At 60.8% G+C, this 27,399-nt stretch overlaps 4 protein-coding genes across 7 annotated transcripts; all 4 read left to right on the plus strand.

Annotated features, from left to right (window-relative positions):
* The first annotated feature begins 190 nt into the window (after nucleotides 1-190).
* Nucleotides 191-4,357, plus strand: C8G (complement C8 gamma chain). Of its 2 annotated transcripts, XM_075772384.1 has the most exons (7): nucleotides 322-590; nucleotides 1,271-1,410; nucleotides 2,282-2,352; nucleotides 2,684-2,791; nucleotides 3,097-3,198; nucleotides 3,519-3,557; nucleotides 4,093-4,357. In XM_075772384.1, the coding sequence occupies exons 1-7, from the start codon at nucleotides 459-461 to the stop codon at nucleotides 4,104-4,106; spliced, it is 606 nt and encodes a 201-aa protein (XP_075628499.1). In that variant the 5' UTR covers nucleotides 322-458; the 3' UTR covers nucleotides 4,107-4,357. The 2 variants fall into 2 exon arrangements, with proteins under 2 accessions (XP_075628498.1, XP_075628499.1); XM_075772383.1 differs by lacking the exon at nucleotides 1,271-1,410 and having other exon boundaries at nucleotides 191-590.
* A 2,652-nt stretch (nucleotides 4,358-7,009) lies between these two features.
* Nucleotides 7,010-9,987, plus strand: LOC104641893 (lipocalin-like). Of its 2 annotated transcripts, none has more exons than XR_012838459.1 (7): nucleotides 7,010-7,173; nucleotides 8,345-8,484; nucleotides 8,607-8,683; nucleotides 8,841-8,954; nucleotides 9,177-9,333; nucleotides 9,498-9,523; nucleotides 9,822-9,987. XR_012838459.1 is itself a non-coding variant. In XM_075772047.1 (7 exons), the coding sequence occupies exons 1-6, from the start codon at nucleotides 7,075-7,077 to the stop codon at nucleotides 9,521-9,523; spliced, it is 558 nt and encodes a 185-aa protein (XP_075628162.1). In that variant the 5' UTR covers nucleotides 7,010-7,074; the 3' UTR covers nucleotides 9,822-9,987. The 2 variants fall into 2 exon arrangements, 1 of the variants encoding a protein (XP_075628162.1); XM_075772047.1 differs by having other exon boundaries at nucleotides 9,177-9,278.
* A 360-nt stretch (nucleotides 9,988-10,347) lies between these two features.
* Nucleotides 10,348-13,231, plus strand: LOC104641568 (lipocalin-15). Of its 2 annotated transcripts, XM_075772048.1 has the most exons (6): nucleotides 10,348-11,013; nucleotides 11,359-11,498; nucleotides 11,729-11,793; nucleotides 12,078-12,191; nucleotides 12,673-12,774; nucleotides 12,890-13,231. In XM_075772048.1, the coding sequence occupies exons 1-6, from the start codon at nucleotides 10,918-10,920 to the stop codon at nucleotides 12,913-12,915; spliced, it is 543 nt and encodes a 180-aa protein (XP_075628163.1). In that variant the 5' UTR covers nucleotides 10,348-10,917; the 3' UTR covers nucleotides 12,916-13,231. The 2 variants fall into 2 exon arrangements, 1 of the variants encoding a protein (XP_075628163.1); XR_012838460.1 differs by having other exon boundaries at nucleotides 10,349-11,013; nucleotides 12,078-12,774.
* A 1,200-nt stretch (nucleotides 13,232-14,431) lies between these two features.
* Nucleotides 14,432-18,129, plus strand: LOC104641566 (extracellular fatty acid-binding protein). The gene is made up of 7 exons (XM_010310249.2): nucleotides 14,432-14,653; nucleotides 14,928-15,067; nucleotides 15,632-15,702; nucleotides 16,359-16,469; nucleotides 17,013-17,114; nucleotides 17,331-17,356; nucleotides 17,950-18,129. The coding sequence occupies exons 1-6, from the start codon at nucleotides 14,558-14,560 to the stop codon at nucleotides 17,354-17,356; spliced, it is 546 nt and encodes a 181-aa protein (XP_010308551.1). The 5' UTR covers nucleotides 14,432-14,557; the 3' UTR covers nucleotides 17,950-18,129.
* Nucleotides 18,130-27,399: the final 9,270 nt, after the last annotated feature.

The following is a 27,399-nucleotide window of genomic DNA, read 5'->3' on the forward strand; positions in this document are numbered from 1 at the left end:
ACCAGACCCCGCCCCTCCGCAACAGGCCACGCCCTCTCACCAGACCCCGCCCCTCCGCAATAGGCCACGCCCTCTCACCAGACCCCGCCCCTCCGCAATAGGCCACGCCCTCTCACCAGACCCCGCCCCCTCCGCGATAGGCCACGCCCTCTCTGCAAGACAGGCCACGCCTACCCCCGCGGGGCTGGACCCCCGGGACCCCCCGGTCCGTGACGGGTCCCCCGCACCCCCGGCCCGCTGCACCCCCGGCGGCCCGGCCCCGCCCGGCTCATGGGGACCCCCAGCCCCCGGCCTGCCCCGGCCTCCCCGGGCCTTGACCCCGGCCCTCGCGGCCTACCCCGGCCTGCAGGTCCCGGAGGCTCCGCCTGGCCCGGCTCCAGGCCGCGCTGCCCTCCCGACCCCGCCGCCCTCCCGCCCCCGTCGCTTCCCGGCAGAGCGGGCCCCGCCGGACCGGCACCATGGTGGCCCTGGGCGCCCTGCTGCTCTTCGGCCTGCTGCTCACGGCCCCGCAGGGGCTGGGGCGGCGGCCGCCCCCTCCCCAGAGCCCGCTGGAGAAGGTGGCGGTTCAGAGGGAGCTCAGCCTCCCCCAGGTGAGGGGCCAGGGCCGGGCGGGTCCGTGGGCTCCTGTCCGTCCCCCCAGTTCAGGGCTGCAGGCGGGCAGCGGGGGCTCCATGGGACAGGTGCGGGGCCCGGAGCCTCACCAGAGACCCCCCCATCCTGGCCGGCTGCCGTCCAGCCGGACCCCGGCTCCCACAGCCACCTCCATGCTCAGCCCCAGGGCCAGCACAGCCATTCTCGGTTTCGGGTTTGGCGCTGGCTTCCCCCTGCGGCGCTGGGCACGGCCCCCGGCCATGGCTCCAGTTGAGCTCGGGGCTCTGCTGGGGGGTCCAGACCGGGGCTGCAGGGTCTGGGTGTGGGAGCAGAGCGCTCACTGACCACACGCCCGGGGCTGCACTGGGGTCCTCGTGGCCCCCTGGCACTATGAGGCGTGGGTGGGTGCCCCAGACACCCCCTCTCGACAGCCCCCCTACTCCAGCCTGTCCCCATGCCAGGCTCCTATCCGTCCTGCTCTGTCCCACCTGCCAGCTCCCCAGCAAGGGCAGTTTTGCCCCATGGGCACACCAAAGGGACAGGCTGTGGGCAGAGGTGCCAAGCAAGGGGACACAGCACGGAAGAAGGCTGCTCGGGGCGGTGGGTGTACAGGGTAGCAGGGTGGTGGCACCCCAGGGCAGTGGCCTTGACCGACGGTGCCACCCCCTGTGCCATGCAGCTCGCAGGGAGGTGGTTCCTGGTCGGCATGGCCTCCCGCTGCAGGTACCTGGCAGAGCACAGCCACAGGCTGGAGGCCACAGTGGTGACACTGACCGTCCTGGATGGGCAGAGCCTGGCCATCAGCACCTTCAGGAAGCTGTGAGTGATGCGGGCCACTGGGGCCACAGGCAGGTTGGAGCAGGGCCAGTACTCTGGGATGGGGACGCTGCAGGCAGGTCGGAGCAGGACAAGAGCCCTGGGATGGGGATGGGGGACGCTGGACAGGATGGGGACGCTGCAGGCAGGTCGGAGCAGGACAAGAGTCCTGGGATGGGGGCGGGGGACGCTGGACAGGATGGGGACGCTGCAGGCAGGTCGGAGCAGGACAAGAGTCCTGGGATGGGGACGGGGGACGCTGGACAGGATGGGGACGCTGCAGGCAGGTCGGAACAGGACAAGAGTCCTGGGATGGGGGCGGGGGACGCTGGACAGGACGGGGATGCTGCAGGCAGGTCGGAGCAGGACCAGATCCTCTGGGATGTTTTGTGGTTGAAGCCCTGGCCACGGCAGGCTGGTACCCTGCCACCTGTACAGCCACCAGGCGGGGGGGTGGGCTTAGGCTGCCCGGGCAGGGCGGGGGGCAGCCACGCTGGGGAAACCGAGGCACCAATCAGGCACTTGGTCACTCCATGGCCGCCCAGCCAGGGCCCGGCTCTCAGGGCCAGCCCAGCAGCAGCGTGGCTGAGGAGGGAGGGTCTTCGGTGCATCTGTGGGCGCTTCCCCTGGCCCAGGGGGCTCTGAGGGGCTGAGCCAGGCTCAGAGCTGTCGGGAGGGGGCTCAGCAGGTTTTGGGGCTCTACATCTCTTGCTGTGTCTCCACAGGGTTCTGGGACATCCCTTCACAGCACCTACCCTGGGGAGAAAATTCCAAAGGAAACAGGTCCATGTGTGCCCTGGCAAGCAGGGTGGGCAGGGACCTGGGCTGGACCCTCCCCAGCCTGTGCTGACAACCTCCTGCTCTCCCCATACAGGGACGGGATGTGCTGGGAAATCAGGCAGCGCTACCTCCCTGCCCAGGCCCATGGACGCTTCCTCCTGAAGGGTGAGAGAAGCTGGGCTGGGGTGGCAGGGGAGGCTGTGGGGACTGTGTAGCTGGACCCCCTACTCCTACCCTCGGCAGGGCTTTGCTATGGGTGTCCTCCCTCCCAGTATCTCACCTCTGGGGTCTCAAAGTGCCCCAGTGCTGGATGCCATCATGGGCAGCATTGCCGGCTGATGCCCACTGGTGGGGAACGGCACCCTGTGGGGCTGCGTCTGCTCTGGCCCTGATTTTCACCCCTTCGCACCCTCGTGGTGAAACGAGGCCCCTGGATGGTACCGGGGCTAACCAGGGGTAACCGGGACTAACCAGGGCTGTCCTCTGTCTTTCCCAGGCCGTGGCTATGGCAGCAAAGTGGACGTGGTGGTGGGCGAGACGGACCACAACAGCTATGCCATCCTCTATTACCAGAAGGGCCGGAGCATCTCTGTCAAGCTCTATGGTGGGTCGGCGCCCAGGGGCTCGTGCAGATGAAGGACAGGGGCGGCAGAGGGACGGGAAACCCGTGCTGGGCTCAGCAGATGCCCGCCGGAGCCCCGGAGGATCCAGAGGCAGAGATGGGGTCTCCCTGAGGGTCCCGGTCCCCAGATGGAGAGTTTTGTCCCCAAAGGCTGCGGGGAGGAAGCTAGTAACCCGCTTCTCTGAGCTGAAAGACCCCTTCGCCCTGAGCTTTGCGGAGGGGGGGGGGCACGGGAGGGCTTTAGGGCAGAGCTTGAGGCTGCTGACAGCATCTCCCTCCCCACACAGGACGGAGCAGCCGGGTCAGCGATGCCGTCGCAGAAAAGTTTGAGCAGCACGTCAGGGCTGTGGGCCTGAGCGAAGATGTGACCTACTACTTCCCCACATACGGTGGGTGTCACTCGGTCCCCCGGGAGCTGGGGACACCCGTGGCGAGGGCCGTGCCCAGGAGGGGCCTGGCAGTGGGGGCTGGGATCCGGCCCTTCTAGTGTGGGGAGGGGGGCCACATCCACACATGTTTGAGCAGCTTGTGGCCTGGTGTCACCCATGGTAGGGCCATGTGTGGAGTCTGTCCCCGTGCTGCGGCCACCCCAGGGACAAGGATGCTGGGTGCAAGGCCTGGGCTGTGCCCCACAACATCCCTGGGGTGTGGGGCCCGGGGATCCTGGGTGCCCAGGCAGGGTGACCGCCCCAGGCTCTCTCTCTTGCAGGGTTTTGTGACTCCGCAGACGAGTTTCACATCCTCGACGGTGAGTTGCGGATCCTGTGCGATGCTCTGGCTGTGCCCTTATGGCAGGCTTGGCCCCACCTGGGCACCACATGGGTTCTCCCTGCCTGGCTGCGGGCTGGGCACCCTGGGCTGGACCCACACTGCACCACGGCCGTGTGGTCCTGCCCCAGGAGCGCAGGTGGGCTGGTCTGGCACAGGGGGTCCATGCCTGACCATCCCCCGGGCCAAGGTCCCTCCGTGCCCCTCTGGGGAGGCAGAAGGTGGCAGACCATCACCCAGGACGAGCACCAGATGGACCCTGGTGAAGCAAAGCCCTGTTCGCCCCCTACGTGGGTCAGGCTGGGCTTAGTGGCATCTGTATTGGTGTTTCCTGGGGTGAGGGCCGGTCTGGGATGGGGTATCCTGGGACAGGGATACCCCGGGTGAGGACTGGGGTCCCCAGGGACAGTTCCATTGCTTGTCGTGGGTGCTTGGGGAGGCAGAGGTGGGTCTTCAGCCCTGGTGCTGGGCTCAGACATCTCCCCAGCCCCTCGGCATTTCTCTTTCCCTTCCAGAAACGAAGCCATAGGTGCAGACAGAGTTGCCAGGAGGTCCTCAGAGCTCAGCCTTCACCTCATCCAGCTGTCCATGGCCACACAAGACTGAGCTAGGGTTTGGTCTGACCCCACTGCTGCTTCACAGCCCTGGGGCTCTCCAGCTCCTCCAGCTGTGCTGGCAGCTGTCCTGTCCCCCCCACAGCTTTGTCACCCCTCTGCTCGGCGCTCCAGTGCCTTGCAGCAGCCAGTGACACCCCAATAAACGCCTCAGAGAAGAGTTGCAGCCCTGCCATCGTCTCCCTGAGCCTCACCCGACTGTGGGATAACGAGGCAGGAATCGTGGCGGTTCCTGATTTACCCTTGGGTGCCATAGTGCACGTGGGTCTGGCTGGTTGTGAGGGAAAGCCCCAGCACAGGTGGGGAAAAGCACTGTGCCTGGTGTGGTGAGGCTGCATGGGCTTGGGGGGTGCTGGGGACCGGCACTGGGGACGGTGACAAGCCAGGAGATCCCTCAGGGACCCCAGAGGACTAATCGGCCCTATGGTCGTCCTGCTTCCCATCCCCAGGGCCTCTGGGGCAGTGAAACGCCCCATTCCTCTGCCCTGGCCCTGCAGACCGCGTTCCTGAGGGCTGCTGCCAGGGCCGGGCCCTGCCTGCCAGGGCTTCCCAAATGCACAACCAGCAGCGGAGAGCCAGGCGGGGCACGTCCCTCGCACGCTCTGAGCAGGCTGCGGGGGGTGTGGGGGCTGCGGGGGCTCGGACCAGGGGTGCAGCCAGGGGAGGGGGGTTGCAGCCCCTTGCAGGACCTCCCTCCCCTGCGTGCCGAGGCTGTCCTGCCACGCGCCCCGGCCTGGGTGTTTGGGGCGCGGTGCCAATTCCCTGGTGTGGGCTGGACGGTGGCAAGGGACAGGGAGCAGCCTGTGGCAGCTGGCTGGTACGGTGCTTCGGCCACCCCGCAGCCCCTGGGGCGGGGAGCAGCCCTCTGCCCCCAGTGCCGGCGTTTTGCAATCCTTGTGGAAACTGGTAACACATGTTGTTTATCAGGGACTTATGTAAGGGACCGCCACGTGACTCACCCGAGGCCAGCCCTGTCCCTGCTGCCCACGTGCAGGGCAGTTGTGTCCGGCCATGCTCAAAGACCCCCCCAGCCCACCCAGTTCAGCCTGGCAGAGTCGGGGTGTTATGGATTTGGCTCGCTTTCTGCACCGCACAAGTGGCTGTGCTGTGCTGGAGCTGCAGCAGGGCGAGGGGAGAGCCCTGGGGTCCCCAAGGACCACCCTGCACCCCGGTTCAGCCCAGCCTGCGTTTATCTGGCGTGAACCCGTTTCGGGGGTGCAAACGCCCGGGTTGTGCCAAGGGTCTGTGTCCAGGCACCACGGGGATCCACAGCCTAAATGCCTCCGTCCTGCCCGCGCCCCCCCAGCTCCGGCAGCAGGCTCAGCCTGCCCCACACTGCCGCCGGTGCCCCCACGTGCTGCCACGTGCCCCCGCGCTCCTGAGCTTGCACCCAGCTTCACCTCCCAGCTCCTTGCGCTGGCCCCCAGCTTTGACACCCCTAGGAGAGCTGGGAGAGTGGGTAGCCCCTGGGCACCCCCTCCTGCTGCCTGGGCAGGGCGGGGAGCCAGGGACACCCGGGCAGCGGGGGGGTTGTGTCCCTGCCCCAGCGCAGAGCCACAGGGACAGGTGTGGGCACTCGGTGCCTCTCATCCCGATGGAGAGAGCGCCTCCCAGCACCCTGCACGCCGGGGATGGGCTCAGACAGGGGCTGAGCCCCCAGCCCAGCATGTATGGGTGCCCCAGCCAGGCTCTCATGATGTTTGGTCCTGCCCAGCTCAGCTTTTGTTTTGTTTTAATAAATCCGCGGAGCTGGGGCCGGCCCGGCGCGTGGTGTGCAGGGGCAGGCCGGGCTCGCAGCTGGGTGCGGGGAAGGGAATGTGCTGGGGCGGGCAGGCAGGGTGGGCTGCCAGAGGAAAAAACCAGCTGTTGCGAAAAACACACTCCTTACGTAAAGTGCCTTGGCAGGGCCATGCCGTGGGGAGAGCCGCCCGAGTTGATGCTCTGCCCGGCGTGGCCAGCCCTGCCCAAACTGTGCCAGACCCATGGGTGCTGCTGATGACACCCAGTGTTCATCGCCAGCCCTCACCCTGCAGGTGCTCACAGTGTCCCCAGATTAAAGGGGGGCAGTTCAGGGCCCGCTGGTCAACCCCAAACCAAGGGGGAGGACATCTTCCAGCCCCTCTTGGCAAAGGGTGCAGGGGCAGCACGGCGGGGACAAAGCGCTGGGCGTCTGTCTGGCTGCCCGCTGGTCCTCGGGAGCCGGGCATCTGCCTCCCCCCCAACACCTCCAGCCCCCCAGCTCACCATCGGGGTGCACCAGAGCTGCACCTTGGTGGGACGTACCCCGAGGGGTGGCGGGGCCAGCCGAGATGCATCCTCGGGTGATGCAGGGACTTGGGTCAGGGCAAGGCGTGGGGTCCCGCAGGAGCACCCAAAGGTGTCCATGAGTCCTGTGGGTTGGATTGGGACCTGGCAGGCACTTGACATTCCCTCCACCTCGCTTGGGCCCCTCTCTGCATCTGAGTGAGGCCATCCTGCGAGGACAGGGCAGCCAACAAGCCCTGGCCCGTGGTCCTGGCCCCCTGCCTGTGCCTGTGGACAGCCCCGGCTGCCTGCACCGGCCCCGGGCTCTGCAGCGCTGGGGGCAGGGACAGCCGCCGTGCTGGCTGCGAGCTGTATTTTTGCTGTGGAGCAGTTTGGCACCCCGAAGCAAACATGTCATATCAACAGGAGGGAAACATTCACAGGTTCCCCCGCCTGCCCTTTGGCTTCGGCGCTTGCCCCTGCTCTTGCTTGCATAACGGCACGGGGGGGAGGCAGGGCTGGCCCCCCTTGGGGCCACCGCGCAGCCTGCCCATAAATAGGGGCCTGCCTGACTCTCCGGCACTGCAGCACTCTGCCTGCTGCTCCTCTCGCTCGGCTCGGCTCGACTCGGTGGGAGACATGCACGCCACACTGCTCAGCGTCCTGGGGCTGGCCCTGCTCGGGGCCCTGCACGCACAGGATGGCGTTCCTGTGCAAACCGACTTCCAGCAGGACAAGGTGACCCAGCTCGGCCGGCATCACCTGTGTGTGGGGGGGGCGGGTTGTTTTGGGGGATCCTGGCCCTGAAAATGTGCAGAGATGGTGTTGCAGGTGGATTTGGGGCCCGGCCAGCTCCAGCACTGGGAGGGGCAGGGTGGCTGGTGCACCCACAGCCCCCGGTCCCTGGGGATCCCCCAGGGCCTGGGTTTGGTTGCTCCCAAGGGGAGGCAGGACCCAGGCTCCAGCCTGTGGGGCAGGACTGAGAAAGTGTTGGGGCCGGGCCATCCGCTGTGCCATGGGGTGGGTGTGGATGCACAGGGATTTTATAGGAGGGACTGAGAAAAGCAATCTTAATTTGACAGACAGCATGGACGTGGGCTGTGGACACCCCCTCCCCAACAGAGACCCCATCCACCCCCAACCCCAGGCCCCAAAAAAAACCAAGGGCTGCTCTCCTGGGGGGTCCCATGCACCCCTCTGCCCCCCAGTGTCTGGGTGCTGGCATGCTCAGGGTGCTCGCACTCCCCTTCCTCCCCCATGATGGGCAGGACCCAGAGCAGGACAGCCCCAGCCTGGCTGCACAGTGGGGGGCCTGGCCCCACAGCCTGGGGTCCCACTGAGCCGGGGCAGGGGTCACACTGCCTGCTCCCCACAAAGGGGTCCTGGGGGACACAGGCATCCCAGGGCGGTGATGGGGATGAAGTGACATCCTGCAAGGAAGGAGATCTGGCATGTCCTGCAAGGGTGGTCTCCGCACAGCCCATCTCCAAGGGTGACAGTGCCTCTCTGGGTCCACCAAGCTGGTAGAGCCCCAGGTACTGGGCTAGGATGGGCCGTGCTGGCTCTGGGGTCCTGACCCCTCCTCGCCCCCCCAGATGGATGAAAATGGCATCTGAGAGCCAGGCAGTCCTGTCACCCCCTCCCTGGCCTTGGGGCGAGGAGGAAGGAAAGACACCAAGTGCCAGGCAGTGAAGGGCATGTCATAAACCAGGGCTGTCCTGGCCGCTTGGTTTTGTGGATGCCGAGAGCTGTCGCAGCTCCCTGGCGGATGAGAACCACGGGATGCCGTCCTGCCATGAGGCACAGGCTGGCAGGAGAGGGGGAGGTGGCCTGGGCTGGGGCTGGTGGGCGGCTGAGGGGCAGGATGGTGTCTGCGCCTGGCTGGCAACTGAGCAGAGGTTGCTTGCAGCTCGTGGGGAGATGGTACAGCATCGGCCTGGCCTCCAACTCCAACTGGTTCAAGGAGAAGAAGCACCTGATGAAGATGTGCACCACAGTCATCTCTGCCACCGCAGATGGGAACCTGGAGGTCACCTCCACCTACCCCAAGTACGGGCAGGGGGAGGGGGTGGGCGAGCAGGGGGTGCTCCCCAGTGCTGCCATGCCTGGGGCTATGCGTGGGCTGGAGAACCCCCCCAGCCCCTCTGATGTGCTGGCACTGCGCTCCCCAGGGGTGACCAGTGTGAGAAGAGGAACAGCCTTTACATCAAGACGGAGCAGCCAGGGCGGTTCAGCTACAATAGCCCACGTGAGTGCCCAGCTCCCAGCCCGTCCTGCAGGACAGCCCCCGATTTGCCCCCAGCTCCCAGCCCTGCTGTCGCCTGTCCCTGCTCCTGCCCTCGCCACAGCACCTCAGGGCTGGCTCGGTGCCCGGGACTGAGCCGTGCCCTCCCTGTCCCCCACAGGCTGGGGCAGCAAACATGACATCCGCGTGGTGGAGACCAACTACGATGAGTATGCCTTGGTGGCCACCCAGATCTCCAAGAGCACCGGCTCCTCCACCATGGTGCTGCTCTACAGTACGTCCACCCCGGGACCCCCGGGGATGTCCTTGGTGGGGGATCTCTCCCATGGGAGAAGGGCAGCACCATCTCCCAAGCTGGGGTGACCCATGGGACGGCTGGGTTGGGACCTTCTCCGTGGGGACACTGGCCCTTGCTGGGCTGCCCATGCCCTGGGTCAGCATGACCCCTTGCTGGGGAGTCCAGGGGGGCTGCCTCTCACCCTACTCTCGGCTGCAGGCCGGACAAAGGAGCTCAGTCCCGAGCGCCTGGAAAGGTTCACCCAGTTCTCCAGGGAGCAGGGCCTGACGGACGAAGAGATCCTCATCCTGCCCCGGACGGGTGAGAGCAGCTGGCGGGAGAGGCTGTAGGGGCAGCGGGGTGGCAGGGCACAGGGGTGAGGTACCCTGGGGGGCTGAGGGGGAACAGACCCTCCTGCCTTCTCCCTGCCTCCCTGTGGGGGCAGCCATGGGGTGCAGATCCCCATGCAGGGTCCCTCAGGGGGGTCAGCAGTCCCCCAGCCACTGGATGAGCTGATCTCTGCTTTTCTTCCTCCCACAGACAAATGCATGCCAGATGCTGCCTAGGTGAGTCCTGCCTGCACTGCGGATCAGACCAGTCCTGCGGGGGGATATGGGGGGTGCTCAGAACCGCTCTACCCCACAGACTGCCCATTCCCTTCCACTGGCTGCTCCTCTACCTGGGGTCCCCCTTACCCCTGGCCAGGATCCCCCACCCCGTCCCCGTGGGGTGGATCTTTTGTAGCCCTAGGCCCTGGGTGGTGGGTGCCCACCTGCTCGGCACGGGGCTGGCAGGGCCAGTGTCCCCCCCATCTGCCCCCCATCTCCACTAACTCAGCTGTGCTCGCCCCTCCATCTCTTCCAGGCAGACCCACCAGCTGCTGCCAGCCGGAGCCCCGAGAATGCCGTGAGCCGGCGGCCACCCCGTCCTGTCCTATCCCCAGTGCACCCCAGCACCGCAGCAGCCTTCGCTCCCTGGCTTCACACCCCACACCTGTATCCCCGTCTCCATTAAAGCCCATACAAAACCAGCCCCCTGCCCTTGTCTGCTGGGTCGTTGCAGGGGGAGCCCCAACGGGGCAATGGGGAGGGGGAGGCACGGCTGGTGGCAGTGGGCTGGAGCTGCTGCCAGAGCTCAGGGTTGATTCCAGCTCCTGGCCGTGGGGCCAACGGGGTGGGACCCTGTGTGCAAGCCCACGCCGTGGTGCTGCCTGGCCACCAAACCTGCCCTGTGCAGGGAGAAGGGGTTCCTGGGGCTGGGACCCACTGGGGGGATCTGCTCCCGTCTGCCCCCTCACGCACCCTGGGCTACCCCAGCCTCCCTGCCCCAGTTTGGGGGCAGCATGGGGATGGGGCGATGGGCAATCGTGGGGGGGGGGGGTGTCTCCAAAAATGTGGGGGCAGGACGGACATGAACCAGAGTGATGGCTGTGAGCAGTGGATGTGGCTCAGCCCCGGCCACCCACCTGCCATGAGCCCGGACCGTCTCCAGGAGTGAGGTCTGTGCCCACCACCAGCAGCCAACCCCTTCTTGGGGGCACCGGGCTGCGGCTCACTCCCGGCCTAAAACCCCATCCCAGCCATCCTCCTCCTTGAGGCAGGATCTGTGCCAGCACTGCCAGACCCTGGGGCTGGTGGGCAGCAGCCAGGAGTGGGGCACTGGGGGCACCCTCATCCCCTCCCCAGATACAGCACCGGGCACGGGGCACTGCCCAGTCCCCAACGTGCTCCAGGCTGGGTCTCACACAAGGCTCCATTCATCCCGGACTAGGCAATTAGAGGGGGAAGGGGCCAATGCTGTCACCTAACACGGGTACAGGTTATCCCTGCTCTTGTGTAACCTGTTGCATAAAGTGGGGGCGGGCAGGGGGTGCCGCCAGCGGCAGGGGCTATAAAGGTGGGTGTGGGAAGGTGCAGGTCCGTGAAGCCTCTCCTGCCCGTGTCCAGCCTCCGGACCCAGGATGACGGTGGTGCTGCCCTGCCTGGTGCTGGCCCTGCTCTGCCTGCTGCGGGCAGGGGCTGAGGTCCCTGTGCAGCCAGACTTCACCGCTGAGAAGGTACTGGCACAGGGTGCCCCCCAGCTGGTCCTGCTTGGCTGGAGGGGCTGCCTGGGGTGGGGTGCCCACGCTGCACCCCCAGGCACCAGGGCAGCTGCCAGGAGGATGTGGGTGCCTGTGCAAAATTGGGTTAGCCCTGGCCACCTCCTGCCCACTGTGGGCAGACTCAGCAGTGGCCCAGCTGCCACCATGTCCCCCAGCGTGTGGCGCTTCCCCAGACGCTGCGCCCACCCTCCTGGCACGGGGCAGGGCAGAGTGTCCTGCATGCAGTGGGTGGCAGATTCCTGTGGTAGGCTGAAGGTCCCCACGGCTTTCCCAAACCCCACTGGTGATGTTCTGCTACAGTTTGCAGGGATGTGGCATGTTGCAGCCACAGCTTCCAACTGCTCCATGTTTCTGAAGATGAAGGACGGGATGAAGTCGTCCATTGCCACCATCAGCTTCACGCCAGCGGGGGAGCTGTCTATGAAGCTTGTCTGGCCGCTGTGAGTGCCCACCCAGCTCGCCATGTCCCTCTTGGGCCCTGGGACTCCCCTCCCCACCAAGGCGGCTGGGTGAGGAGTATCCTCCCACAGACCCGCTGCCCCGTGGCGCCCAGTCCTGCCTGTGCCCTGGTGTGTCCCTGGGCAGGCTGGGCTCCCCCTGGTGCCCACCACCCTGCTGCCTTCCCGCATGGCATGCAGCCACATTTGGCGTTTCCATTTTCCCTTTCCAGGCCAGATGGATGCCAAAAGTTTGACCTGCTCTTCCAGCAAAGTGGGCAGGCAGGGCACTACGTGGGTACGTGTGGGCAGGGGGGATCAGAGCCATGAGCGCCTTGAAATGGAGGGTGGGCTTCACCAGTCCCCTGTGCCTGGGGGTTTGGCCCCTATGCCTCCATCGCTTGGTGAGATGTCATGCTGCAGGTGGGCACACGGCTCTGCCAGATCGCACCAGGGTTCCCTTCTCATACCCCCCTTGGGCAAATTTGGGGCTCAGGCCCTGAGCCCTGAGCCCCGTCGGGGGCCGCAGAGGTGCCTGGGCTATGCCATGTTGCCCAACCAGGCACCATCTGGGTCCTTTAGCAGCACAAGAGAAGAAGGACCTGCGTGTGATGGAGACAGACTACAGCCACTATGCCATTGTGCATGAGCTCCAGCAGAAGGGGCAGGAGACCAACACCGGGCTGCAGCTCCTCAGTGAGTGTCGGAGTGGGAACGGGCACCCATGGCTTCCCAGGGAGGGACACGGGCACTGTCGAGGGGCAGGGGCTGGGCTCCCCACTGCTGCCCAGGGCCACCAATGTCAGCACCCAATGTGCTGGCACTGAGGGAATTAATTTTGGGTTGAATGAAACCTTGCACCAAAAATATCCCCGGTTGATTGTGGTTTGACCCGAAGCCCCCTGCAGCGTGCTAGTCCAGCTGCAGACCCCCAGCCCTGCCAGCCGCCCTGTACCACCCCAGGCAGGTAGGTTGCTCATCCCAAGGGGCCTGTGACCCTTTGCCACCAGCCGAGGGCAGCCGTAGAGTGCTTGGTGTCCACCCTGCACCTCCATGGCTTCACCTTTGCCCTTCCCTGGGGTCCCGTCTCTGCCCCATGGGAGCCAGACCCCTGGCGTGGGGCTCGCTGCTGGGTCCCCCCCACTCACCAGCCCCTGCTTTGGGTGTCTGGCTGCAGTGAGGGAGCAGGACACGAGCCCCCAGCTCCTGCAGAAGTTCAAAGAGCTCATCCCCACTGTGGGCCTGACCAAGGACATGCTGGTCATCCTGCCCAAGTCAGGTGAGTGCCAGGAGGGTGGGGGGGTGGCACGCACAGCCCCTCCACGTGGGGACGCTGCGCAGGGGCTCAGGGCGCTGCCCAGGGCATGCTCACCCCTCTCTTGGCTTTTCAACAGATCAGTGTACCGAGGCCATCAGGTGAGCGTGGCGGCGGAAGCCAGGTCTCCCAGCAGGGCCTGGGCTGCGCATGGACTCACAGCCCCCTGGGGAGCCCCCCACCTGCCCCGGGTCTCTGCCTCACACTGCTTTCCCCTGCTCTAATGGCCCATCCATCTGTCCTGCCTCCCTGCAGCTGAAGGGGCCAGCACCACAGCTGTGCGTCCTCCAGACCTGGTGGAAACCCAGCTCTGCTCCCCCCTCCCTGCTGCTCCTTCCCATCCTCCCTGGCTGGGCCCTGCAGACCCACTGCCCTGTGCCACAATCACACCTCACCCTCCTAAATAAATAGGTGCAGAAGCCGCCCCAGAGCTCGGTGCTTTTGTTGGCGGGAGCAGGGGTGCTGCTGGGGTCCCCAGGCACCCTTAGCCTGGTGGTCCTGGATCCCACCCGTGCTCTCAGCACCCCAGGAGTGTTGGGGGGCTCCTCTGCGGTGCCCGGCATAGGGAGGATGGGGAGCCGAGGATGGGGAAGGTGCAGTGGGGCAGCTGCCAGGGATGTGGGCAGGGGAGAATCAAGCTGCCATGAACAGAGCTCGCACAGCGCGGCTGGGTGGGCAGCAGGTCTGGGCAGGCAGGATTAGGCAGTCGGGCTGCCCAGCCCTGCCTGCACAGGCTCTGGGTCCCAGCATCAGCTCACCCCTAGGACACCCCGTTCCCTGCTCAGTGCCTGCCCGGGGCCACCCAGGCAGGAGTGGGGCTGCGCTGGGGCTGCCCAGGGTCAATGCACGGCAGCACTGGGACCCCCACGCCTGTCTCCCGGCCCCCTTGGTGTCCCCATCTGCCCACTGACCGAGGCAGGACCGTGCTCCAAGGGCAGCCAGCGCCCTTCCTCCTTCCCCCTGCACCTCCTGTGGAGTGGAGGCAGCCCCTGGTCCCTTGGTCCCCAGCTGGGTGCGGGGCTGTGAGGAAGCAGCACGGACCTTTCAGGACTGTGACCCAGGAGCCCGTCACAGCCAGGGCACAGGGGACAGCACACCCTGGGAAGGAGGGGACACCCCCGCAGTGACAAGAACCCCCTTCTTCTGCCTACCCCACTCGGGGTGCACCCCACTTTGTGGAGCCTGTGCCCCAGAGTGGGTGGGAGACCCTGCGTGGGCACCATGAGGTCGGGTCATGCCAGCAGCGTGCGGGTGCCTGGATTTGGGCACGATCCCCGAGGCAGCGTCGGGACAGACGCCAGCCTGGCCCAAGGGACAGGTTACCCAGCCCCTTTGGGGTGACGGTGCTGCCGTGGCCCATGCCGGGAAGGACGTCCCCACTCCTCCTGGCAGCCCTCCAGCAGTCAGTCAGGAAACAAAAGCTCTTTCTGTTCTTTCACAACAACTAAAGAAACTGGGAAAATCCTAAATTTCAGCACTGATGCAACAGCTCCTGCAACTCCGCTTCTCAACCCCTTCCCCGGGCACTTTCCTTCTTCCGTGAGACCGGACATTGTTTACCCCTGGGGTGATTTCAGCCCTACAAAACCACCACCTTCCCAAAACCAACGCCGGCAGCGTTATCCGTGCAGCTCGGCACGCAGCAGTGCCGGGGTGGGCAGAGGGGGGCAGAGCACAGCCCTATAAAGCCGGCAGCCCTGGCACCGCTCTCCATCCTGCTTGCGAAGCCAGAGGAGGCTGCAGCGAGATGACGCCCGTGGTGCTGAGCCTGGGGCTGGCCCTGCTCTGCCTGCTGCGTGTGGAGGCTGAGGACCTCGGGGCTGCAGGGCTGGACAAGAGCAAGGTGATCTGCAGCATTCTGGGGAAGGGAAGGTGGGAGTGTGGCCTCCGGTCACCAGGGCGGGGGCTGGAGAGGTGTTTTGGTACTGGGGACAGCTGGGGACCCCACAGCCACTGCCTGCTCCGCTGTCACACCCGGGTGAGGGCAGTCACCCAGCTCCCGCATAGGTGCCTCAGCAGGGTGCCCGGAGGGGACGTGAGTTTCCCATGGCGTGGTCCCCGAGGGGGGGACAGCCCCTGCCTGCTCCTCCGAACTCACAGCCCGCCCTCATTGCCAGATTGCAGGGAAATGGCACATCATTGCTCTTGCCTCCAACTCTGAGAGCTACCTCCGAAAGAAGGATCAGCTGAAGATGGCAATGGCCACCATCGCGGTCCTGGGGGAGGGCGATCTGAAGGTCTCTTTTGCCATTCTCACGTAAGTGCCAAGCGCATCTCTCCACAGGCTTCACTGACGGACCTCCTCCTTGGACCTCCTCTGGTGGGTCTCCACGTGGGTGCCTCCACCCAGCACCCACCAAAGACCTGGGCAGGGCATGAGGCAGGGCCACCAGCCCTGTGGTTTGAAACAGGGACTTGGGAGAGCTGCATCATTGGGGACTCCTTCTTCAGGGCAGGCCAGGCAGGCTCAGGGCAGCATCAGCCAGGAGCGGTCCCACCATGGCGGCTGAGGCACCGCGCTGCTCCCAACAGGGATGCAGCAGGATGATAAGGGACCCTATGATTAAAGCTTTCCCAGCAGGACCAGCCTCATCCCACCAGCTCAGAGCATGTCACCCATGGGGTGATCCTCGGGTGCCAGCACTGTGCCCTGCCAACCCAGGCACCCGTTGCGCCAAGGGTGGCATCTGTCCTGGTCACCCATCTCATTCCTAAACAGCAAGTCCCACGTTTGGGGTAGTGACCCTGGAGCCAGCATCCCCAGGGGCTGGGAAGGGGGAGTCACTTCACCCCAACTGCAGCATCCTTCACTGTTTTGCAGCCCGGAGGGATGTAAGAAATTGGAGTCAATCTACAAGCCATCAGGTGTCCCGGGTGAATACTACAGCTCTGGTGAGTGGGGGGGAGCCCGGCCCCCAGGATGGGGCAGAGGCACTTCCCGTTCTCCCTGTCTGAAGCAGCTGGTTGTCTCTGAGGATGTGGCCCTCGGGGGTGCCTGTCTGCCTCTCCTGAGGTCCTGGGGTGGGACAGTCCTCTGCAGCCGGTCACCAGCTGCAGCCCAAGGCTGGTCCATGCCAGCCCAAGGCTGGTGACCCTCCAGCATGGTGGACCCCCTGCTCCTTCCCTGTGGGAAGCTGCTCTGGGATAATACAGGTGTGTTCAGATCAAGCTTAAACCCTGGGGAAAAGCAGGTTCATTCTGCAATGGGGCTGTGGATGGGTGTTTCCAAGGGATGAAGCAAGAGTGGTTTTCCACTGTCCCCAGCCCCTGACACTGACCAAGCTACTCTGCTGTCTGCAGTGACCATCTCCAGCCCCTTCTGTGCTCATGTTCTTGTCCCTCTGCTCTGCTGTGATCTGTGGGCTCCCCCAGGCTTTCAGAGGAGCCTTAGCAAGAGAAAAAAACAGGAGGGGGAGACACAGAAGACAGACATGCTGGGCAGACCTGGCCCTGGCATCCTGATTCACCACTCTTACAGTCCTTTTGCAGAGTGAGAGTTCTCAGGAGGAGGTAATTAATTTTTCTCTTTCCTCCACATCCTTTTGCAGACAGAGGCAATAAAACGGCGCAGGTGGTGGATACCGACGGCAGGACGTACGCAGTTATCTTTGCCTCCAGAGTGAAGGATGGGAAGACCTTCCACATGCTGAAGCTCTACAGTGCGTAGCCAGTGGCGGTCTGACTGGGGTGGACAGCTCGGAGGTGTTGGGGTGCTTTGCAGTGTCCTGAGAGGCCAGGAGTCAGGGGGCCTGCAGGCGAGACCCCCTCCTCACCACTGCCCTCCTGCTGGGACCTCTTGCCGGGTGCAGGAGTGGGGCCAGGGAAGGGACAGCGATTTGGGGCTGGCAGAGGAGGCTGGGGCTCAGGCTTCTGCACTGTGGCAGGAGTCCGTGGCCTTGGGTAAGTCTCTTGGTGAAACAGGGCGAAGAGTGGGGGTCCTGCTGCAAGGGGGCAGAAACAGTGGGGATGGGAACCAAGAGAGGACATGCTGTGCTTGTGCCAGGACCTCTGCTTCATCTTGTCCCCTGGGAGGGGTGTCTCCTGTGCCTGGCCACCACCGCCCTCCAGGACCTCCACCACTGCCTCCAGCCTTCTCCCAGGGACCATTATCCATCCCATCCTCACCTGGACATGTTTGCCAGCTGCCCAGGAGAGGCAGGGACAGGCCACAGCCTGGAGCTAACTCGTGTCTTTGCCTTTAGGCAGAACCCGGGAGGCGAGCCCCAAAATCACTGCGCTGTTCAAGAAGCTTGCAAGGGAGAAGAGCTTCACCGATGAGATGATCAAGATGCTGCCCAGCCAGGGTGAGCACTGCACAACCCCATGTCGGGATGGCACAGTCGATACGTGGAGCCGGCAGGGACCAGCTCAGCCCATCACTGCCACCACTTTGTGGTCTGAGCTGGCACGTCATGGCTTTTACCCTTGCTCAAGTTCATTCCTGGGTTGTCTATTTTGGGTGCTAAATGGGACTAGTCAGACCACAGCCCTGAACTCAGCCTTTCTCTTTATTTTCACAGAGGAATGCAGCCTCGATGAAGCATAGGTGAGTTGCTGCAGTGCAATGTGGTGTTTGCAATGTCCTCAGCTGGAAACTGCCCCCCCCCCCCCGCCTTGGTCAAGGGCCACCATCAACTCCCTGAGTTACTATGGGGGCCAAGTTGTTTGAAGCTGTGCTGGAGCTCACACCCAGGTAGGACTGTTCCCTTTGGAGCTGCTCTGCAGCAGGGACGCCCTGGGTGCAGCTGCCTGGCGGTGAGCAAGGGCACTTCCACCAAAACCACTGGTTCAGTGGAGAAACGGCTGCAGAGCTCATCCAGCAGCAAGGGCCAGGACACTGGCTCTTGCCAAGGGGGCCTTGGGGTTGTGGACCAGCAAAACTGGCCAGAGATTGGATTGGTGTCTCACCATGCAAAACATGGTTGTTGTTGGTTCACCCTGGCATGTGATTTCCTACCACTCTGGCACACAGTCAGTTGTAGGGGTTACCTAGAAATCCATTGCTGGAGGTGTCTCACCGTACAGTGCAGGGGAGAACTGGAAGTGAAAGCACTGATCCTGGTGGAGAGCCCTGCTGGGCCCTCTCCGTTGGCCTCCTCTCCTCAAATACTCAGCCCACCTCTACTGGATGTTTTCTAGAAGGCGCGGGCTGGCTGGTGGATGCTCCTGCCGAGCAATGCAAGACCCACTCTCTGAAGCCCCAGGCTGCTGCTCTGCCATCCCTCTTCCCAACTCAGTGGTCAAGGCTCTAACACGTCTCCTACTCGTCCAGCGTGCAGTCCCTCCTTTTTGCTGAATAAACAGAAACTCACCCTTGGAGCTTCATGTAGCTGCCTGAGGCGAACCCGGGGTGCTCAGGCACGTGGTCCCTCTGTTGTTCTCCCAGGGTCTGTGGGTGGTGAACAGCCAGGGGTGATCCTGGGCTGAACTCACACAAGTAAGGGTATTTTCAGAGCCCACCAGGATTGTCCCTCCTGGGTGCCTCCCATGGGGCAGGACCACAGCCAGGCAGAGATGACAGAAGGGGTGCAGTGAGGCTGGAAATCCCGTGGGCATGAGGGGATGGATGGAGAAGGGCCATGGGACTCGGCCACAGAGATTGAGGTTGGAGTTTGGAGGACTGCGACCACTGCTGCCATCCAACTCTCCTTCCCTCCGCTCACCCTCTGCGATTGCAGCCCCCCGCTGCCTGGAGCCCTGCTCGTCCACCAGCTCAGGCAGGGGCAAGGCTCAGCTTTGGGGCATCTCCGCCCCGTGGTGCTGCAGGGCTGGTGGAAGGTTGGTGTCTGAATCCTCCAGACCCAAACACGGAGAGCTGGTGCAGGGCTGTGTGTGGTCTCTGCCCCTGGGCACCGCGCAGAGAAAGCGACTCCAGAGTCAGATTATCTGGTGCTGGTGGTGTACATCTGCCTCCAGAGACTGTCTTGCTTTGAATTTATATTTCTGAAATCCCACTCCATCCTTCCCTTCCTGCCCTGTTCAGCTCCCCAAATCCATCTGGGAGAAACCACAACCCTCCCAGGGTAAACTGTGTCCCCAGAAAAGCCCCAGCACCTTGTGCATGCTCATCTCCAAGGGCTCAGTCAGTGCTTGCAGGCACTGAGGTCTGGCAGGGAATGAAGCAGCTTGTGCCTCTCCTGGAAAAGGAAGTTCCTCCAAAATCCTCTCGGCTGGCCTTTCCATCCTGCCCATCCCCGGCCGGCCTGGCTGGTCACCCACGTGTTCATCTCAGCCCAGGATCTGCTCTGCTGCTACGTGACGGTAGCAGGGACCCCAGGAAGGTGTCCCAGCAGCCAAGTGCCTCGGGACATTCCCAGGTGCTGGGAAAATGCATTTGGGAAACTGCCCCTCCTGATCTTGAGGATCATGAGAGCTGGCCACTGGTCAGCAGCAGAGCAGGGACCTCACTGGGACTTCCCAACCCAGTGTCACCTCCACCCTCTTTGGAAGGAGCCCAGTGTTTCCAGCAGGAATTCTCCCTGGCTGTTTGGACTGGAGCAGTTCAGCATTTCCTGCACTCCCCAGAGCACCTGGCCCACACGCAGCTTTGCCTCTAGGCTTGTTTTCGGTACATGTATTGATTCAAACGAAAACATCCTGCTGCCAGCAACACCCTTCACCAAGGGCTCTGTGTGACAGGGAGTCCTGGTGTCTCCACATCGTGTTCCAGCCAAATATTTCCTTCCTGCCATGTGCAGGCATCACCCTGCCAGACGGTGGTGAGATCATTTCTCTTTGCCACCAGCATTTTCCACACCTTTTGCTCGTCTCTTTTCTCCCCATGCCCCGGCACAGGATGTACACAGGCTGCAACTTCAGACCTCTTCTGGGAGTGAGTCTCCTCCACACAGAGCAGGCGGGGGGTCCCCACCACAGCCCCCTGTGATCCCTCAGCCCTCCCATCAAGCCTGTCCCTGCTGCTCATCCAACACTCGTTGCACCGCACAGCCCCTCTCCCAGCACCCCTCAACAACAGGCAGGGACAGGGGCAAGGAGAAGCGCACAGGGACAGGGTGAAAACAGGGTTGTACCTGCTCCCCTTTTTCCCCCCGGCAAACCTGGCCAGATGTCATTGTATATTTAATGACGTGGGACTTTTCTTCCCTGAATGTTTCCAAGAGCTTCCTGGCATGAGGCACCTTCTTGGCCCTGGTGGCATCTGCAGCGAGGAGCTTCCTGGCCCATCTCTGCACTCCCTGTTGCTGTCACGGTGGTTCCACCTGCAGCTGTGGAAGCCGGTGAGACGGGCTGATGGGAGCCGGGTTGTGCAGTGGGGATCAGCCCCAGCAGCTGGGTCCCAACTGGCCACTGGAGAGAGCAGAAGGCTGTTGGGGCAAGGGAGGTGGACCAGCCTTTGATGTGTGAGGAGCAATTTGGAGACTCACAGCCAATGGCTGTGGTGCTTGCTGGTGATGTGACACTATCTTCTCTATTAATCTTCTTTGTGCTGTTCCAGATCTTAAATCTTTAACAAGTCTCCTTGCTGTCCCAGCTGTGCCTCTCATCCTTCTCTCTACCTCCCCTGCTTAGGCCATATCCCTGCTGGGGCTGGGTGACTGGACCTGGACCTCCACCCAGCTGAGAAGCTGTGGGTACAGCTTAAATTTACATGGTGCCTTGTCCTGTTCCCTGATCTCATCCGCATGCAGCAGGTACCAAAGGCAGCAGCATTCAGGAGAAGATGTTTTACAAGACATCTGTTGGCACAGTGGGCTCCCTGGGTGATCTTCCTCCCTTTTTCTCTCTCTCAGCCACTCACTTATTGAAGTGAGGATCTTCCTCCCTGGCCTATGGCAGTTTGTCCCCCACAAGCTTTGATGAAGACCCTTCCCAGCTGACCAGGGGATGTCCAACACCCATATTTTGTTGACTCCTCCAGAATCAGTATTTCTGAGGGGTGATGTTCCTGCATAAAAGTTGGATTCAGTCTCCCCTGTGACATAATTTGTCCATACATTAACCAGGTCTGCCATTTATGACAGCTTTTGTGAGTATCTGCCCACACTGCATAGTAGATCTACTTGTCTGTCGTCTCTTTACCTCCAACAGCCTCTTTAAAAGCCAGCATATTTACTTCTTCTAGTCTTCTGGTGAAAACCAGAGGCAGCAAAGAAGAGTCTAAGCAGCAGATGACATGCTGCAGTGAAAACTGAGTTTCATACCTGATTTACTTTGACTGGAAATGTCATCTCCTCTGTCTTACTACTCACTTGCACTTGTGCATTGGTAGGACAGATTTTGTCAAGCGTTTGCAAAAGAGCCTGCAGATCCACCAAAGCTCCTCTTCTGCCAAGGCAGACATGGAATATCTTCACTTTCCTATCAGCTTATTTTCTTTAAATACTCACTCTGAATTTGACTGGCTACAGGTCAGACATTTCCTACTGTTAAACTCCTGCTCCCTTTTGAAGACAGGAGTATATGTAAGTGCAGATGTTACTCCTCAGAGTAGAGGAGCAAGGGGACAAATTCTGGTGTCTTCGTTGTTTGTCTTATATTGCCATTTAACTTGCCAAGGGTCGTTTTATTGTCCTTATGTGGATGTGGCTTCAGCAAGTTTAAGAACATTTATCTTATTTCTGATCAGCTTCTTTAAATTGATCTAATCGTGTTGACTTTCATTTAGACTTTCCCTCTGTAACGTTGTTTAGAGTTTGTATTTACTAACATCAGCTTAAGCGCTCAGAGTGAAGCTAAGCTGGTCTTTCCAGACAATCTCAGTGCCATATGTGATATTTAATCCTCTTGACTTTCCTTTTTTCCCCCTTTTAAATGTGACTGTATTGGATCGTCTCTGGTTCTAAGCGTAGCACTGGCTGTCACAAGGATGGCGTTTTGATTTCAGCCCATGAGCCAGATCCCACTGGCTGCTCAGGACCTGTGGCCGTCCCACAAACCCGAACTCATGGGTGCCCATCCAGCCTGCCTGGAACAACTCTGTGCTAGAGCCTCGTGGATGTCCCTTTGCGTGTGACAGGTGCTGGCACCACCATCACCAGCTGGTGGTAGGGTCACCTCAGCAGGAGTCACGCCAACATCATGCAGTCACCAGGTCTATTCTGTCCATCTTGGGTGATGCAGAGCAAGACCGTGGTGTGGTCCACTGCCACTGGACATGGGACCTGGCGGGTGCCAGCCCAGCTGAGTCTTTCCCCACCCTCCAGTCTCAGGGGCAGCCCCTTACCAGGATCTGGGTGATGGGCATCGGCTCTCAACAGCACGGGCAAAACCATTCGAACTCCCACAGGTCAGCAAGTCACCTCTAAATTGCCAATTACTGCTTGTAGACACCTCTGTGCTGGGTCTGAGCCTCGCAGAGGAATAAACACTGGGTTTGCTCCGTTTTGGGAAGGGGCAAATATAGCTCCTGTCTCCAGGTGCTGCAGTGGCACAACAAGCCCCCTGGAGCCTTTTCAGGAGTTAAGACTGCAGAAGTTCAGAAACTTTTAACGACACAACTGAGACCCATTAAAAGTGAAGGAAAAAATTCCATGCTGCTGGGGCAGCAAGGTGTACTTCTGGCCACGACGTCATGAGGCACTGGCACACAGAACACAACTGGCTTCGGACATTCCTGCCTCCCCCAGGTGCAGAAAGCTGATGAAAGCATGTGCCTATTTTCAACCTGGATTATCTCAGGATGAGGCGTTATACCCTGGCTCCATGACTGGCTGACCCAACACGGCTGATGGGAACTGGCTGGTGGCCTGAAGGTGGGCAGCAATCTGGCTGGGGACTTCCCAAGCTGCCAGGGTCAGCATCTCCTGAAATGCATGAAGACCATCAGTCCCAGCAATGCCCAATATGAGTGATGATGCGCAAGCTTTGGGCACACGTTGTTATGAGAGGCCTCGAGCAGCCCCCAGAATGGGGTAGCACAAACGTGCTGACATCCAGCCAAGGTGAATGCAAAGTCCTGCCGCTGGTCTGGTCTGACTCCATGCAACTGGGCAGACTGGGCCTTCAGGACCTTGCATGTCCGGTGGGCAACAAGTTGAACATCAGTCAGCAGACTGCCTTTGTAGCAAAGGCAGCCAGCTGCATCCTAGTCTGGGTTAGCAAAGGGCAGCCATCAGCTCAAGGGAGCACTTACGAGACCGTGTTGGGAGAGCTAGGTCTGGTTTAGGGCTCCCTGGTACAAGAAAGGACACAAAACTGGTCAGAGCCTGGAGCACGGCGTGTATGAGGAGAAACCGAGGGGGTGGGCTGGTCCAGCCTTCAGAAGAGATGGTGGAGGAGACATCTGGCTGCTGTCTCCAGCTGCCTCAGGGGAAGATCTGGAGAAGACGTGGCCAGACTCTGCCTGGAGCACTCAGTGGTAGGATGAAGGGCAACAGCCACAAGTTGAAACACAGCAAATTCCAGTAGGACAAAAGTAGAAAGTTCTTCATCATGAAGGTGGTCCTGCACTAGAACAGGTATCCAGAAATGTGGTTGAGTACCTCCCCATGCTTGGAGGTACCCAAACTGAGGTGGACAAGTCCCCCGGCAGCCTGATCTAATTTTAAAGCTGCCCCTGCCCTGAGCAGGGGCAGGACCAGTGACCCCTGAGGTACCTTCTAACCAAAATTCTCCTGGGCTCCCCAGACATGGAGATATGCAAACGGGACTGATAACGAGGAACCCAGCTGAGCACCAAATGTTCATAGAAGTTTTTTATTCATTACTGACTGCCCATAAATTAATTATAATTGTGGCCAATACCAGCGAAGATGCCCACTCCTAACACGTGTGCTCTCGGTGTGCACTCAGCCCTTACTCCTCTGCCCTGTGACCATCCCCAGCACTGCCGACTGCTGCCAGACACCAGTGGGCAGAGCAGGAAAAGGCCGAGGCTGCTATGGTGAAATAGAAGGAGGGAGACTTTAGGCTCCAAATCACACTTGTGTGCACTGAAAGCAGGAAGAGGGGTTGAGCTGGAAGGGCAGGGAGAAGTGCTGCATCAGGGAGAGGTGCTTCTGCATCTGGCCAGCATCCCCATCACTCTCTCCTCCCCAAAGATGTGGATGCTCTCTGGCCCCACACTGACCTTTGCAGACTGGTGCATCTGGGGGAAAACTTCCAGATTCCCAAACCTCTCAGAGGTGGAAGATCTCCAAGCAGCAATTCAGAGAAGCAGCACACCTTACACCTGCCAGAGCCCCTTAAGTCACTCTTAAATCTAGGTGAGCTTGTCTAGAAGAAGCCAAGGTTTTCCAGCAAAGCAGGAGATACATTCTTGGTTGTAAAAGTGGGGAAAACAAGCTAGAGCAGGAAAGCACAGGCTGAAGAGCCAAACTCTGACATATTCCTGGACTCAGGCTCTTGCTTAAGGGTGTCTCTGAGCCGCTTTGGCTGCAGAGCCCACCATGTTACTCCAGCTCCACTGCGGGACCACCCCTCTGAGTGTCTCTAGCCACTAAGAAGTTCAAAGACAACTTCAGACCTGCCCTCCAGTTCTGGCCCCTGGAGGTTTGGGGCCCTCTTCATGCAGATGCTGCTGGAGCACCCCTCAGGGGGATGTCCGCAGTCAGGCACTGAGCAAAGGACTCAGCACACCGTATTCCCTTGCAGTGTGCTTCCCTGCTCCCACAGCATCCCAAAGCACCATGCCCAAGGGACTGTGCGGAGCAATTATGGACTGTGCTGTATCAGGGGATCTTTTCCCAGGTGCATCCCAGGAGTATATTGAAATCACTCTGGCATCCCAAACCACTGGTGCTGGCAGATACACCTGGTGTGAAGAGAGAAAGCATCTTCTCAAGGTAAACCGTGCAGGCGCTGGGTCACCAGTGTCCCCAACATCTGTGCAGGGTGAGTGCTTGAAAGCAGGACAGCTGGAGGGCAGCTCAGCTGGAGGGTCAAGAAGGGAAGGAGCCAGCCCCATGCCAGGGTCCTGCGAGGCCAGCTCTGCCCTGCTCTGTGCCCCTCTCCCACAACCAGCAGACATGTGTGTCCTCACAGTCCCTCTCATGGCCCAGCAGCCAGATGAGTACCCGGGTGCCTGGTACACATCTCAAAGTTCACAGCACTGCAGCTCACCTGCCCACAGCATAGCAGGAGCCCTGCCCCTACTGCAAACACAGCTCTGCCCAGCTGCGGACGCATCCCTCACTCACCTGTGCCACAGCCTGTTTCTCATCAGTGTTCCCGGTCTGCCCAGGACACGGCTCTACGAACACAGCAAGGCCATGGTATTGGCCACATACTGAGCAGCACCCATCAGCCGCTCCCAAGCCTACCTCAAGCTCACTTGTCTCATTAGATCTGATTGCAAATCAAATGCAATTTAATCAGCAGAAAGGCAAACAGACACTTCCAATGACTGTCTGATCATCCAGCTAATGACTATCAGATCAGCAGTTTTAATTGCAAACCCCTACAGTTATTGGAAAATGAAATGAAGATGCCACTCACATCCCAGTTGCACACCACCTTTGACATCTCCTCCTTCCCTGGCTGATGGGCTGGAAGGCACTGCTGGGGACACACATGATCTGCCGTGCTTCATCCCTCCTGTCCCCTCCACCTCCCAGTGAGGCAACTGGTGACGGAGATGCCAAGCTGGTTTTCTGATGGCCCAGGCTGTGGCGGTACCCTGGAGAGACTGGATGCTGGGTATGCTCCCGGTCCTGGGGAGGCCATGGGGTGCAGGGAGGGAGCTGGGGGTGGGTGCCCTCCCCAGGGGTCTGATGCCAGGTTTGTCTGTGTGCCATCCTCAAGGTGAACTGGGCATGTGGTTTTCCACCTCTGCTTCATTAAACAAATGCAAAGGCTCTGTGGACACCTGCTTATATTTAGAGCAGGTTTATTTTAGGTAAAGGGAAAAGTTTTCAGTGGTGACAAAGAGATTTAGGAACCAAACTCTCTCCTGTGTTTGCCCCATGATGTGAGCACTTTGGGCCCCAAACCTCCTGAGAAGGCGCGACATGAGACCTTGGCTCCTTGTCCAAACCTTGGTGCATTAGATCTAAGGATGATTCCTGGGTCAAAGTTGTTTTTGAAATTGGGGTTAAGCTGCTAGCTCTTGCAGGCTTGCCTGTGCAGCTTACCCACAGCAGCGTACTCAAGTCTAGAGCTCTGCTCCCTGGTGCTGCAGTCATCTCCCTGTTTGGCTTTGCTTCTCCGGGCACCGTGTCCTCTCTGATGGACTCTCCCGTCTCCAGGCATCCTGGCAGCCTGGGTCAGTTCCCTCCTCCTCACGTGGGCTCCCCGCTCCCTGCGCACCACCCAGCAAGGTCTCACTAACATACCACAGCATCGTTATTTTCCCACATAGACTGGAAACCTTTCCGCTGTCCTCATGGCCAGTTTGGCACCCTGTGCCACACTTACGACTCATGACAGCCCTGGGCTGACCAGACCACTGGGTTTCCAGCTGAGGACCCTGTAGGCAGGCAGACTGCTCCATAGTCCCAGAGCGCCTGTGCCCACCTCGTTTTCTTTCTTTTTCTTTCCCCTAAAGCCTTGCAAATGCCTGGTGCTGGATTCCTCTTCTCCCACCAGACCTAGCCCCCATCACAAAGACGCTTTGCACCCTCACTGCGGGAGAAGCAGCATTCGTTCCTCCCAAATTCAGGTGTAGCCACGCTCCCCTCCCACAGCCTGCTGACACACAGCAAACCTCTGAAGAGTCTCCTCCCTCCTTGATGCCGCTGTTCCCATGCCCTCATGTTGTCACCAGCCAGCCTGCCTTTGCCATAAATTGTCTGTGTCCTCCTGGAAAACTGGGAGTGGGCGATGTCTGACCTCCAGGGCACTGAGCGGAGATGCACCACAGGGCTGTCTGTCCTTCAGCTACGCAGTTGAAGGTCGTACATTAATCTCCTCATGCTACAAGCAATTTTCACAGACCCCCCGCACTCCTTCGTCTTTCAGTGCAGACTTTGCTTACCGCTTTCAGGCTCTTTTCTTTCCTTGCAGACTTTCCACTCTTTCCAAATATCCTCCTCGGTGTATATACATTGCTCGTTTGCTAGGGGAGAAGCCGTGCTCCGCCAGCCTCTCCTTTGTGCTCGGGAGGGAGTTTTTAGCTGGGTTTTGCACCTTGGCTTTCATAAAATCCTAGCTCTTTTCTACATTTGCATGCTTGACTTCCCAAATCTGCCCAGCTGCAGTAACCAGCTCTCCTCACTTGTCCTGATTTGTGCTTGTTCACAGCCACCAATCTGCTCCTATTGATCTTCCCATTTACGCAAAATGGCATTGACTCATGCCTTCTCTAGCTGAAGTTATTTTCTCAAATAGCTCTTCTAAAAACAGCCTGTTTTTCAGGAACAGGTACAAAAAAGCCCTGTTAGCTCACTTTATGCTGTGACCTGGTGAAGAGATACGTGAGATGTCATATCTGGAATGACCATTACAGACAAAGCTGTGATTTATAACCCCCTTCACCTCCAAAGATTTAAGAATTTTTCTCCTGGGGCTTTGTCCTCACCCCAGTCTGGCTAGGGGATCTGTAACAGACTCCCAGCACCATCCTGGCAGATCTTCCTTTCCCTCCTTCCCAAGGCGATTTAGATCCAGGAAGATATTTTGATGGTGCCTTTCAATGTCTTGTGCTGTGCTACTTGCCCTCCTCGCTTCCCTTTCTTGCCATCTCCTCCTGTG

Source organism: Balearica regulorum, chromosome 20, assembly GCF_011004875.1.
Source record: "Balearica regulorum gibbericeps isolate bBalReg1 chromosome 20, bBalReg1.pri, whole genome shotgun sequence".
In the NCBI taxonomy this organism is placed as follows: Eukaryota; Metazoa; Chordata; class Aves; order Gruiformes; family Gruidae; genus Balearica; species Balearica regulorum.

Bases quoted from the DNA above. Each gene is read 5' to 3' on its own strand.
- C8G (XM_075772383.1), top strand. From the start codon at position 271: ATGGGGACCCCCAGCCCCCGGCCTGCCCCGGCCTCCCCGGGCCTTGAC. The intron at 591-2,281 runs GTGAGGGGCCAG...CTCCCCATACAG, and splicing joins GGGAGCTCAGCCTCCCCCAG to GGACGGGATGTGCTGGGAAA. The intron at 2,792-3,096 runs GTGGGTCGGCGC...CTCCCCACACAG, and splicing joins CATCTCTGTCAAGCTCTATG to GACGGAGCAGCCGGGTCAGC.
- LOC104641893 (XM_075772047.1), top strand. From the start codon at position 7,075: ATGCACGCCACACTGCTCAGCGTCCTGGGGCTGGCCCTGCTCGGGGCC. The intron at 8,955-9,176 runs GTACGTCCACCC...TCTCGGCTGCAG, and splicing joins CACCATGGTGCTGCTCTACA to GCCGGACAAAGGAGCTCAGT. The intron at 9,279-9,497 runs GTGAGAGCAGCT...TTCCTCCCACAG, and splicing joins CCTCATCCTGCCCCGGACGG to ACAAATGCATGCCAGATGCT.
- LOC104641568 (XM_075772048.1), top strand. From the start codon at position 10,918: ATGACGGTGGTGCTGCCCTGCCTGGTGCTGGCCCTGCTCTGCCTGCTG. The intron at 11,794-12,077 runs GTACGTGTGGGC...TGGGTCCTTTAG, and splicing joins GCAGGCAGGGCACTACGTGG to CAGCACAAGAGAAGAAGGAC. The intron at 12,775-12,889 runs GTGAGTGCCAGG...GCTTTTCAACAG, and splicing joins GGTCATCCTGCCCAAGTCAG to ATCAGTGTACCGAGGCCATC.
- LOC104641566 (XM_010310249.2), top strand. From the start codon at position 14,558: ATGACGCCCGTGGTGCTGAGCCTGGGGCTGGCCCTGCTCTGCCTGCTG. The intron at 14,654-14,927 runs GTGATCTGCAGC...CCTCATTGCCAG, and splicing joins CAGGGCTGGACAAGAGCAAG to ATTGCAGGGAAATGGCACAT. The intron at 16,470-17,012 runs GTGCGTAGCCAG...CTTTGCCTTTAG, and splicing joins CCACATGCTGAAGCTCTACA to GCAGAACCCGGGAGGCGAGC.